At 38.9% G+C, this 13,724-nt stretch overlaps 1 protein-coding gene across 9 annotated transcripts in view; it reads right to left on the reverse strand.

The window, feature by feature from the left end:
- The window catches only part of kmt2e (lysine (K)-specific methyltransferase 2E), a 125,950-nt gene that overhangs the window by 62,430 nt on the left and 49,796 nt on the right, over positions 1 to 13,724 (reverse strand). For all 9 annotated transcript variants that reach the window (XR_009515321.1, XM_059987174.1, XM_059987175.1 and 6 more), the window contains exons 5-6: positions 9,536 to 9,616; positions 9,390 to 9,448 (exon numbers count right to left, since the gene is read on the reverse strand). Coding sequence is in view for 8 of the 9 variants with exons in the window: in XM_059987174.1 (XP_059843157.1) it covers positions 9,390 to 9,448; positions 9,536 to 9,616 (140 nt within the window). In the remaining variant the exon portion in view is untranslated. The remainder of the gene's footprint in view (positions 1 to 9,389; positions 9,449 to 9,535; positions 9,617 to 13,724) is intronic.

A 13,724-nucleotide genomic window follows, 5' to 3' on the forward strand; every position in this document is an offset into this window, starting at 1 on the left:
TTAGAATATCAATTAGGAAAAACATAAGAGAATGAAAAAAATAAGATATTCAATAACCTTGTTGATACTATACTAAGAGGTTAGAGAGAGCAAGAAGATAATGTGTAAAATCAGTAAAGTGATATATAATTTTTTTGGTTTAAAAGATGAGTTACTATGAATTAAAATTGATAAGTCATCAGGCCAAGATGGTCTACATTCCAGAATATGGAGGGAAAGAAAGTGATCAAATTGCAGGTGTAATAACCATAATTTTCCAAAATTCATTGGAAATAGAAATTGTAACAAAGGACTGGAGAGTGGTGAATGTTAACTCTGTTCAAAAAAGGGGAAAGGGATAAGCCAGCAACAATGGACCAGTTATCTTCACATCGGTATAGCCGGTAAACTGTTAGAAACCATTATAAAGGATAACATTAATGAACACTTAAAAGGGAATAATTTGTAAAGGGGATATAGTGCTCAACTAATTTAACTGCAGCCTTCGGGACAAAGGGAATTTAATAAATGTTACTCTTGTGACATAAAATCATTACAATCTTTGATATTTTCTACAAAGATTAAGGTCCACGCTGTATAAGAACAAGAGCAGGTGTGTCAGGATATTTCTAAATTCACAAGATTTGGCAAGGAGCATATGCTAGAAATAATACAGTAAAACTTCTTTTTCATAAAAAATGTTATGGAGAAATGGAGAGAAAACAAACTTCACATGTTAGTGCTGGGCACTGAATTCTACATGGCATATGGCATTTTATAAGGCATACTTAATAATAGCAGTACTTTTACATGTACAACAGCACATGAAACAAACCCTAAACGTAATTTTCTGGGAGACTCCAATTTCCATCACTAAGCCCCCCCACCCCCAACAAGGAAAACAAGTTGAGAGACTAGTTTAGTAGTAGAGGAGAAAAAAAGCACGAAGAATGTAAAATGAACAAACGAGGAGAAAAAACTCCACAGGTAGAAAGACGTGGCAGACTACAAATAGGCCTCATAAAAAATACTGTGGATGTTAGAACTTTATGTGAGTACCTACTGGATTAGATATGCAAGTTTCTTGTTATGGGGCTAGGACGAAGTTAACAAAATTATAAACCAACCCCATAAAAATTATATTGCAGCACTTTTCCTCACAGTCAAAAGTGATACTACAGTGAAAATGACACTGATTCAGGCACAAGTTGTCGGGGGGGGGGGGAAAACGGGGGTTGCTTGATAATTTTGTTTTCCTACGATAGTTGACAGAGCTGTCAATCAGTCTCCTGCACTTATTCCCTTGACTTCTCCTCCCAGCCAGAGCAAGGATAAGGTTTATCTTTCCTTACTTTCTACCCTGCAGCCTCAATGGATCAAGTTCTTTCACTTGGTAACAACATCTACCATCACTTGCTGTTACCAAGTGCAGCATGGTTTTGTGCAGGTTACATTTGACAAGTCTTTTGGAGTTTTTCAAAGAGGTAACTAAAGGTATGGTCTGTAAGGCATTTGACAAGGTCCAGCATGGCAGGCTAATCTGGAAGATTATGTCATATGAGATTCAGGGAAGTTAGTGAGGTGGCTTCAGAATTGTCTTGATGATAGGAAGCTTGAGGGTGATGTTTGACAATTGATTCTCTTCCAATTGGAGGTCAGTGGGGTGCTCCAGGGGTCAGTGTGTGACCTCTTTTTTATAGCAATGATTTGGATGTGAATGTATGGGACATGATTAGCAAGTTTGCTGATGATGATAAACAGGGGGCTTGGTGACCGTGAAGCAGGTTACACTAAATTATAAAGCATTCTTGATCGGTTAGAAAGATGGGCTAAGAACGGCAAATAGTTGTCAATTTTCTAAGTGTGGTGTGATGTATCTTGAACATTCCCACTAGAGCAGGATGTACAGTATATAGTTTTTGGCAGGTACTCACAAGAATTCTGAAACAGATGTATCTAAGAACTCATGCACAGCTTGCTGGAAAAAACCACACAAGCTTTCAAGGTTCAAAGTAAATTTGTTATCAAAGTACATATATATCACCATAGAAAACTCTCAAATTAATTTTCTGGTGGGCATATTCAATACATCCATAATAGAATAATATGCATAAAAGAATCAATGAAAGACCAAACCAACTTGGGCGTACAACCAGTGTGCAAACGGCAACAAACTGTGCAAATATAAAAGAAAATAATAATTAATTAATTAACAAGCAAGCAACAAACATTGAGGGCATAAGAGTGAGTCCATAGGTTGTGGGAACGTTTCAATGATTGGGCGAGTGAAGCTGAATGAAGCCATTCCTGCCCCACCTCCACCCCACCCTCGCTGGCTCAAGAGCAAAATGGTTGAGGGGCAACAACTGTTCTGGACTCTAGTGGTGTGAGTCCTAAGGCTCCTGTAGCACCTTCTTGATGGTAACAGCAGAAGACAGCATAACATGGGTGGTGGCAGCCCGAAAATGGAAGCTGCTTTCCTGCAACAGCACTTTGTGTAGATGTGCTCAATGGTGCGGGGGGCCTCACCTGTGATGGACTTGGCTGTATCTACTATTTTTTGTAGAATTTTCCATTCAAGAATATTGGCACTCCACACTAGGCCATGATACAGTCAGTCAATACACCCTCCACCATATAAAAGTCTGTCAAAGTTTTAGATGGCATGCCAAAGAAGTATGGGCACTGCCATGCTCATTTTGTAATTGCACTTATGTGCTGGGCCCAGGACAGGTCCTCCAAAATAATAACACAGATGAATTTGAAGTTGCTGACCCTCTCTACCTCTGATCCACCAATGAGGACTGGCTCATTGACCTCTGGTTTCCTCTTCCTGAAGTCAATAATTAGCTCCTTGAGCTTGCTGACATTGATCAAGAGGTTGTTGCTGTTGCACCACTCAGCCAGATTTTCAATCTCCCTCCTATATGCTGATTTGCCACCACTTTTGATGAGGCCTATGATAGCGGTGTCGGCAGCAAACTTGAATATGGCATTGGAGCTGTGCTTAGCCACACAGTCAAATGACTTGAATGTCACTAACCTGGCTCTCAGCAGACTGCAAATCTCATGGTTCATCCAGGGCTTCTGGTTGCGGAAGACTCTGAATGATTTTATGGAACACACTCATCTGCAACTGTTTAATCAAGTCTATGACAACCATTGTGTATTCATTCAGATCCACAAATGAGTTCTTGAACATGGCCCAGTCCACCAACTTGAAACAATCTCAAAACCGCTCCTTTGACTTCTGTGACCACCTCTTTGTTGTCTTACTATCTGGAGCTTTGCTCTTTAGTCTCTGCCTACAGTCAAGTGATCAGATCCGAAATGTGGTCTAGGCATAGAACGGTAAGCATTCCTTATTTTAGTATAATTGTGGTTTACTGTGTTGGGACCTCTGGTGCTACAAGTTATACGCTGATGGTAATTGGGTAGGGTTTTCTTCAAACAAGCCTGATTGAAATCCATGACTATGATTTCAAATGTGTCGGGATAGAATGTTCCTTATTTGGATACAACATCATGCACTAACTCAAGCACTTGATTATAGTGGACCGCTGGGCAATGTAAACTGCAGTCAGGATCATGCAGGAGAATTCCCTAGGCAAATAGAAGAGATGGCATTTGACTGTTAGACGTTTCAAGGTTGGGGGAAACACGAGTTTAACAAAACTGCCATATCGGAGCACCACCAAGTGTTTATCATGAAACACACACCTCCACACTTTGCCACTTCCGAATCAGCAGCTCGGTTCATCCTTTGTATCGAGAAGCCTTTGGGTCTGCTTGCCACGTCTAGTGTGCTGAGAGTAAGCCATGTATCGTTTACACAGAGAACACACAATCTTTTGTTTCCCTTTGATACAGCAATCTTGCCCTCAGGTCCTCAATTTTGTTCTCCAGTGACTGCACATTCATTTTGGTAGGTCAAGTATGATGGCAGAATTAATGGTAAGACTCTTGGCAGTGTGCAGGATCAGAGGGATGGATCTTGGTGTCTGAGTCCATAGGACACTCAATGCAACTGCGCAGGTTGACTCTGTGGTTAAGAAGGCGTACGGTGTATTGGTCTTCATCAATCGTGGAATTGAATTTAGGAGCCGAGAGGTAATGCTGCAGCTACATAGGACCCTGGTCAGACCCTACTTGGAGTACTGTGCTCAGTTCTGGTCGCCTCACTTCAGGAAGGGCATGGAAACCATAGAAAGGGTGCAGAGGAGATTTACAAGGATGTTGCCTGGATTGGGAAGCATGCCTTAAGAGGACAGGTTGAGCGGACTTGGCCTTTTCTCCTTGGAGTGAAGGAGGATGAAAGGTGACCTGATAGAGGTGTATAAGATGATGAAAGGCATTGATCATGTGGATAGTCAAGAGGCTTTTTCCCAGGGCTGAAGTGGTTGCCACAAGAGGACACAGGTTTAAGGTGCTGGGGAGTAGGTACCCAGGAGATGTCAGGGGTAAGTTTTTTTACTCAGAGAGTGGTGAGTGCGTGGAATGGGCAACCAGTAATGGTGGTGGAGGCAGATACGATAGGGTCTTTTAAGAGGCTTTTAGATAGGTACATGGAGTTTAGTAAAATAGAGGGTTATAGGTAAGCCTAGTAATTTCTGAGGTAGGGACATGTTTGGCATAACTTTGTGGGCTGAAGGGCCTGTATTGTGTTGTAGGTTTTCTATGTTTCTATAAGATGCTGGGTAGAGGGGTCTAATTCATCTGTGCTTCAGCCTGGCTTGGAATCTCTTACTCCTGCCTCACATCTGGCCATGTCGCTGAAGTTTTGCTTGCTCCACGATGCTGTACCTGCTTGCTTGAGAGTTAAGTCAGAGAGTGCTTCAGAAGATTGTGAAATCTGTAGTTCATTAAGTCAATTCAAAAGTACATTGTTTAAAGGAAAATTACATACTGTAGATTGCAGTGAGTAATTCAAAAGTATATTTAGAAGTATTATATGTAGTCCACCATGGTTCACCATGGCCATCTTGCTTCATCAGTGAGTGCATCAAGTTTAAGAGACAGACATTATGTTGCAGTTAAACAAGTCTTGCTGAGACCGCACTTGGAGTATTGTGTACAGGTTTGGTCACCCTGTTATAGGAGGTACAGGAGAGATTTACAAGGATGCTGCCAACACTAGAGCACCTGAGTTATAAGAACCTCAGCTACGTTGGATCTTTATTATCTGGAGCGTAGCAAAATAAGAGGTGACCTGATAGAAGTTTGTAAGATCATGAAGGGTATGAATATGGTAGATGATCGCAGTCATTTCCCCCAAGTTGGGGAGTCCAAAGTTAGACAACACAGATAGAAGATAAAAGCAGAGAGATTTAAGAGACCTGAGAGGTAGTATTCTCTTTTACATAGGGGATAATGAATATCTAGAATAAGGTGCCAGTGTTTGAGACAGGGAAAACTGCAACAGTTACGAGGCTTTTGGGTAGTTATATGGAAGGTTTTGGACAGTTATGGATCAAATACAGGCAACTGGGTCAAGCAGGGAGGATTCTGTGGTTATCATGGACAGCTGGGCCAAGGATGGATTACGAATTTACACCATAAGATCATAATATATAGGAGCAGAATTAAGCCATTTGGCCCAGCAAGTCTGCACCGCCATAGATCCATTTCTCTCTCAGCCCCAATCTCCCACCTTTTTCCGTATCCTGTCATGCTCTGACTGATCAAGAATCTAGCAACCTCTGCCTTAAATGTACCTAATAATTTGGCTTCCACAGCCACCCATGGCAAGGAATTTTCAACAACTTCAACAAGATTTGATCATTAAAGAAAATTTTTCCTTCTGCTATGTGACAGCATTCCAAAATGTCAACTCCCTCCTTGAAACTCTGGTTCACTTTTATCACCCTTCTCATCCAAAAATGAGATCGATTTGTTCTTCCAGGTGAAACTGCAATTCATTTTTATTTCATCTAATTTAATGTATACCAATAGGTACTCATAATTTAATTTGCTCTATACTGAGGTACTTGCATGCAGAACACATCCATTCTGCATACAAGGGTAACCCTGAACTTACACTGTCATTTCAATTCTCTATCCTACTCCCAATTTATACTTGACTTTCTACAATGTTTCAACAAAGGCCAACATAAACTCAAGGAACAGCATTATCCTCCTCGGTGTAGGCATCTTAATAAGTTTAATAACTTCAAATAACCAGCCTTCCCCACTTGTTAGACTTGTCCAGGTTTGATACAAGATCATCTACCTGTATCATTAACTCAAAAGTTTCTTTCTTCACATGTTATCTGATCCCTTGAGTGTTCTCAGCATTCTATTTTATTTCAGAATTTTAACACTATATTCCACAATTCCAAGTACCGTTTGATTTTGCCCCTCATTTATCTTTTTACAGAGAGTAGTAGGTGCCTGGAATGTGCTGCCTGGGCTGGTGGTGGAGGCAAATAAGTTATAAGAACCATTTAGTTATGCACATGAATGTGAGGAACATGGACAGATAAGGACACACTGTAGACATAAGGAATTAGTTTAGTTTAGTTGGCCTTACTTGATTACTAATTTATTTAATTCAGCACAAAATTGTAGGCCAAAGGGCCAGTTCCTATGCTGTACTGTTCTATGTACAATGTTCCTGACAGATTAGCCATAGTAAGACAGGCGGCACCTAAAGTATAGACAATCCTTTGTCTCTGTCCTATCACAGATATTCAATTGCATGCATCAGCAAGGAAGATGAGGCTGAGTACAGGGCTATGGTGGGAAACTTTGCCACATGGTGTGAGCAGAATCATCTGCAGCTTAATGTGAAAAAGACTAAGGAGCTGGTGGTGGACCTGAGGAGGGCTAAGGCACCGTTGATCCCTGTTTCCATCATTGTGGTCATAGTAGAGGATTACAACTACCTGGCAATACGAATGGACAATAAACTGGACTGGTCAAAGAACACTGAGGCTGTCTACAAGAAGTGTCAGAGCCGTCTCTATTTCCTGAGGAGACTGAGGTCCTTTAACATCTGCCAGACGATGCTGAGGATGTTCTACGAGGCTGTGGTGGCCAGTGCTATCATGTTTGCTGTTGTGTGCTGGGGCAGCAGGCTGAGGGTAGCAGACACCAACAGAATTATCAAACTCATTCATAAGGCCGGTGATGTTGTGGGGGTGGAATTGGACTTTCTCGATGGTGATGTCTGAAAAGAGGATGCTGTCCAAGTTGCATGCCATCTTGGACAATGTCTCCCATCCACTCTATAATGTACTGGTAAGGCACAGGAGTACATTCAGCCAGAGACTCATTCCACTGAGAGGTAACACTGAGCATCATAAGAAGTCATTCCTACCTGTGGCCATCAAACTTTACAACTCCTCCCTTGGAGTGTCAGACACTCTGAGCCAATAGGCTGGTCCTGGACTTATTTCCACTTGGCATGATTAACTTATTATTATTTATGGTTTCATATTGCTATATTTCTTCACTATTCTTGGTTGGTGCGGCTGTAACGAAACCCAATTTCCCTCAGGATCTATAAAGTATGTCCATCTGTCTGTTTACACTCTCCATTCTTAAGTCTTCCTACAACTTCAAGAATTCTTTTATCCTCTCATTTTACCAGGTCCGGCGAAGAGTCAGTGACCTAAAATATACATCTATTACTCTCTTTATAGATGTTGTGTAAACTACTAGGTATCACCAGCATTTTCTATATTTATGTCATGATTTACACAAGTTACTTTCCTTGGCATCCTTCAGTTCAAACAAATAATTTGCACATGTGATGAAAAGGTAAATTAATGAAACAGTAAAGACATAAGAAAGTCTGGGACTAGTGGACAATGGCACCAGCTTGCTCATCTCCAACAATGGAGAAATTAAGGATTAGAAAAGAAATCAGAGGTTAATTCAGGATGGTGTATTATAATAGCCAAATTTAATCAAGACTAGAACAAAAATAAAATCATTTATAGAGGGGGGGAAAACCAAAATAGATGAACAAAAACTGAAAGATGGAAGAATTAAAAAAAATTTAAAGACTTGACAATTCCCTAAATGCAGAAATGAGAATGAACTGCTAAAATACACTCAGTGGCCACTTTATTAGATACAGGAGTGGAAGCCAGTGTGATCTTCTGCCAATTTAGCCAATCCACTTCAAGATTTGACATGCTGTACATTCAGAGATGCACATCACTGTTGAAACATGTGGTTATTTATTTGAGTTACCATTAACCTGGCAGCTTGACCCAGTCTCCTCTGACCTCTCTCATTAACATACTGTTTTCACCCACAGAGCTGACACTCACTGGATGTTTTTTTGTTTATTGCAACATTCTCTGTAAACTATAGAGACTGATGTGCATGAAAATCACAGGAGAGTAACAGTTTCTGAAATACTCAAGCCACCCCACCTCACATCAACAATCATTCCACAGTCAGTCACTTATCATCATATTTCTTCCCCATTCTTATGTTTAGTCTGAACAACAAATGAACCTCTTGACCATGTCTGAATGCCTTTATGCATTGACTTGCTGCCATGACTGGCTGATTAGATATCTGTATTAACAAATATATGTAAAGATAGCCACTGAATGTAGTACACATTGCTTGTCTAAGAGAGATATGTTGGTATTTAATTAAGAACGCAATTCAAGTCAATTTGTTAACAAGTATTAAGTTTTAAAATCCATCCATAATTTTCTGCAACAAGTTCAAAAATAATTCATGTCCAAATGTTCCAAGTAGATAAAGAAACAAAAATAACCAGGATGATAAAAGAAATATTAGTGGCAGAGTTACGTAAACTCATTGGAAATACTGAGGTTTCATCACTTGGGTTATACCTCAATCTCTTTCAACTTGCCAGCTGATTTCTGAATGAATCATTACATCTTTCTGGGATGATCTGGCTTAAAGGCATGGCAAAGTCAGCAATAGTACAAGGCCAGCGTGTAAGCAGAGTTCAATCATTTAAACTGATCTAGCCCTTCCAGAATATCGAATCTAACAGCAACTTCCCATCTATAAACACGGAAATTCCACTATACCACATGGGCAGGAATTTCATTAGGAGCTTGAGAAGTATTGGTATGTCACCAAAGACACTCATAAATTTCTAAAGATGTACCACAGAGAGATTTCTAACTGGTTGCATCATCATCTGGTATTCATTTCATTAAATTTTATTTTTTATATATACTTCTTATTGTAATTTATAGTTTTTATTATTAAGTATTACAATGTACTGTTGCCTCAAAACAACAAATTTCATGACAAATGCCAGTGATATTAATCATGATTCTGAAATCTCACTGCATGGTCTTTGAACTTCAGGTGAAAACAATTTGTAGACGGACTGTGTTTTCGTTCCATTGCTGATTCACAACTTTCCATTAATAAAGATCTCTTTTATATTGAAACGGATTCACACCTACCGGACATATTTTCTCTTTTCCTTGTTTGTAACAACATAGCTCTGTCTCTATCCAAACTCCTGAAATAATAATTACAGCATTTCAGTTTACTGAATCAATTAAATCTTTAAAGTATAAAAATCTTTTATATTACCAACTGTACATACCGAGGTTGACAACGATCACATAGGTAGGTTTCTGGTATATGTTGCCGATCAATACCCATACAATCTATATGCTGCCACACGCTACATAAAATAAAAAGTAAAAGGATCAAATCGAGAAAAAAGCTTCAATGAAAAACATAACCTCCAGTTAATTATGGAGGCACTTTATTTCAAGTCTTTATCTTCATCTTTAATAAGTACTGCTGTAATGCAAATCAATTGGTTATTTTTATTTAAAAATTAAGAATATTACGTGAAATAATGACAGTGCAATCTGATAGCATTGTGTAAAGCTGAAAGTAAATTTAAACTAATTCACTGTATTAATTTAAGCTTTAAAATAGAAACTAAAGAGGGTTCTCAGAGTTTCTCATTCTTTGATATATTAATCAAAACTTTTAGGAACATTCATATATAAATTAACAAGAAAATCTCAGCTAAAATCAGAAAAAATGTCAAGATTTGCAACATAATAGAAAATAACAAAGCTTTAACAAAGAAAGTAATTAAATCAAAGTAAAAGTTATGAGGGAAGTGCAGAAAAATGTAAACTTATCTTACCAAAAATAACAGAAATATGGAATTCAAAGAAATACGTTTCTACTTTGCTGTTCATGTATGCTCTGTACTATTTTTTCTATGCTATAAGATTAATTATACCTTTTCGCTGTTAGAACATTGAGTTTAAAATTTATACTTAATCATCTAAATACTTAAGTTGTACTTTTAATGCATGGCAAATATACAAAGTCAGTAACTTGCTTTGAAAGTCTAATTTGTTATCTTTCAAATTTGTTGCCCAACTACCAGCGTAACATTCATTGCCCATTCCCCGAACATACATAACACAAGGTCATCACTGACTGTAAATTCAACTAATCTAACTTCATAAACACATACAAAAAGACCGATCTACACATCCTGTGGTGAGTAATTCATTTCCTGCCACCCAAAGCCTTGCTACTATTTACAAGGCAAGTGGTTGAATGCACTCCAATACCTGTTTGAATGCAGATTCAACAACACCCAACAAGCTGCTCATCTTTCAGGAGAAAGACGACCAACTGAATGGTACTCCATTGGCAATCTTAGACAAACTTCCTCTACTACTTACACACTAAGCTGCAAGGTATATCAGCAAAATAATTTACTTGCCTAGATTACTTGAGCCGCAATTCCTAAACATTCAAGCACCATGAAAGATTAAGAGCTTCAGTAGCACAAGAACAACACTATGTACCTGCTCCCCTCCAAGTCACGCAATATCTCAGTTTAGAAATAAATTGACCATTATTTTGTCATTAACAGATCTAAATCCTGAAATATAGTTAATAAAATGGACTACAGCAGTTAAAGAACACCAATCAACTTTACCTTCTCGGGTACAACAAAAACTGACCTTAGCAGATTACCCAGATCTCAAAAAAAAACACACACAAACTGAAACCAGTAAGATCCTTCTAATGGATTGATATCACTCTTTTCCCAACAATTTTTTTCAAATCTAGGAATTCATCAAAGTATAGGTAAATTGTTGAATATTTCCCATCTAGAATTTCAAATCAAGTAGAAGCTTGAAGACCTGATGTAAAAAATATTCCCTAAACTTTGCACAAGAACTCATTATCATGCTCTAAAGTAGACACTCTGAGAAGAATGAATTGACAGTCTGAGGAAGACCACTTAAAAGAAACATAATTTTAAACATATATACAGTACTGTGCAAAAGTCTTAGGCACATTAAAAAAATCTATAAAGCAAAGATGCTTTCAAAAATGAAATGGAAGTTTCTAAATATAAAAAAAAACTATACAATAAAGAGCAGTAAACAGCAAGAAACTATATCAAATCAGTATTTGGTGTGACCACCCTTTGCCTTAAATACTGCATCAATTCTCTTTGGTACACTGTTGTGCAGTTTTAAGAAAATCAGCTGGTAGGTTGTTCCAAGCATCTTGGAGAACTTGCCACAGCTCTTCTGCAGACTTTGGCTGTCTCGCTTGCTTCTGTCTCTCCAGGTAATCCAATACAGCCTCGATGATGTTGAGATCAGGGCTCTGTGAAGGCCATACCATCTGAAACCAAATAAAAGATCTGGGGTGCCTAAGACTTTTGCACAGTACTGTAAATACACAGGAGCAAACATTCAAATCACATACTTGAATTCATAAACACTACAGCTTTACCAAGTCCTTTCACAGGAGATTAGTGTACAAACTTAAAGCGCACGGTATTGGGGGTATGTATTGATGTGGATAGAGAATTGGTTGGCAGACAGGAAGCAAAGAGTGGGAGCAAATGGGACCTTTCCAGAATGGCAGGCAGTGACTAGTGGGGTACCACAAGGCTCAGTGCTGGGACCCCAGTTGTTTACAATATATATTAATGATTTAGACAAGGGAATTAAATGCAACATCGCCAAGTTTGCGGATGACATGAAGCTCGGCAGAGGTGTTAGCTGGGAGGAGGATGCTGAAAGGATGCAGGGTGACTTGGATAGGTTAGGCGAGTGGGCAAATTCATGGCAGTTGCAATTTAATGTGGGTAAATATGAGGTTATCCACTTTGGTTGCAAGAACAGGAAAACAGATTATTATCTGAATGGTGGCCAATTAGGAAAAGGGGAGGTGCAACGAGACAATGGTATGTTGGCATTCATAGCAAAAAGATTTGAGTACAGGAGCAGGGAGGTTCTACTGCAGTTGTACAAGGCCTTGGTGAGACCGCACCTAGAATACTGTGTGCAGTTTTGGTCCCCTAATCTGAGGAAAGACATTATTGCCATAGAGGGAGTACAGAGAAGGTTCACCAGATTGATTCCTGGGATGGCAGGACTTTCATATGAAGAAAGACCGGATCGACTAGGCTTATACTCACTGGAATTTAGAAGATTGAGGGGGCATCTTATTGAAACATATAAAATTCTAAAGGGATTGGACAGGCTAGATGCAGGAAGATTGTTTCCAATATTGGGGAAGTCCAGAATGAGGGGTCACAGTTTAAGGATAAAGGGGAAGCCTTTTAGGACTGAGATGAGGAAAAACTTCTTCACACACAGAGTGGTGAGTCTGTGGAATTCTCTGCTTCAGGAAACAGTCGAGGCTGGTTCATTGGCTATAGTTAAGAGAAAGTTAGATCCCTTGTGGCTAAAGGGATCAGGGGGTATGGAGAGAATGCAGGTACAGGGTTCTGAGTTGGATGATCAGCCATGATCATACTGAATGGCAGTGCAGGCTCAAAGGGCCAAATGGCCTACTCCTGCACCTATTTTCTATTTACTGATTCATTAATAGTCATGTTTTTGTTCAGGTATTGCTCTGAAATAATTTTGTGCTTCTTTCATCCCTGGAGATTTTGTAAAATCTATTGATTATGCCTTTTATTATTATGTAATGAACATTTTCTGTTAAAACAACTAATGAAATATTTGTAAGTTTAATTATCTGTCTGGAAATGAAATTTGGATGTGGATTGTCCTATAAGTGGTGAAGATTTATAAAAATACAGATACCATATTAATGCTCCAGTAAAAGCTAGGTCTCAGCAGTGTCTGCTTTAAGAATGATATGATATAAAATAATTAACAATTTAAAACCAGATATGGCTCATCTTCCCCTCAATCAGGAGGATGTAGTTTCATACCACTCCAGTGGCATGATCACAGAGATCTAGGTTGACAGTTCAAGTACTGCACTGTCAGATGAAATGCTCTTAAATAAAACCAAAAGATCCCAAAACACAATTTTAAAGACCAAAGGAGGTAGCAACATACATTTGTCCTGGACAAAATTTAGCATTCAAATGCAACGAGAAAAACTGATTTTTTTTTAAACAGTTATTTTCACAACATCATTTGTGTGGTCAAAATTGTTGCTCTTTCCCGAGCCATAATGGCCAACAATGAAGAGACGTCAGCTGAAGATTACAATGCAGATTGAAGTAAATGGGAGTAAACTGGAGTAAATAAAGCTGCAGATTTGACAGAGGTGTACAAGAATATAACATCCTTGGATATGACAGTCAAATAAACATAGATCCCACTAATTGAAGGTACACAGAGTAGATGACATGGACAAGGGATAAAGAGGATTGCCAGGAAGAACTTTTTTTTAAACACAGTGATTGACAATAGCCTGGAATGCATTGTCTCAAAAGGTTGCTGGAAGTAGACAAACTGTGGATTGGCACA

The sequence above is a fragment of the Hypanus sabinus genome, chromosome 13 (genome assembly GCF_030144855.1).
Source record: "Hypanus sabinus isolate sHypSab1 chromosome 13, sHypSab1.hap1, whole genome shotgun sequence".
Classification (NCBI taxonomy): domain Eukaryota; kingdom Metazoa; phylum Chordata; class Chondrichthyes; order Myliobatiformes; family Dasyatidae; genus Hypanus; species Hypanus sabinus.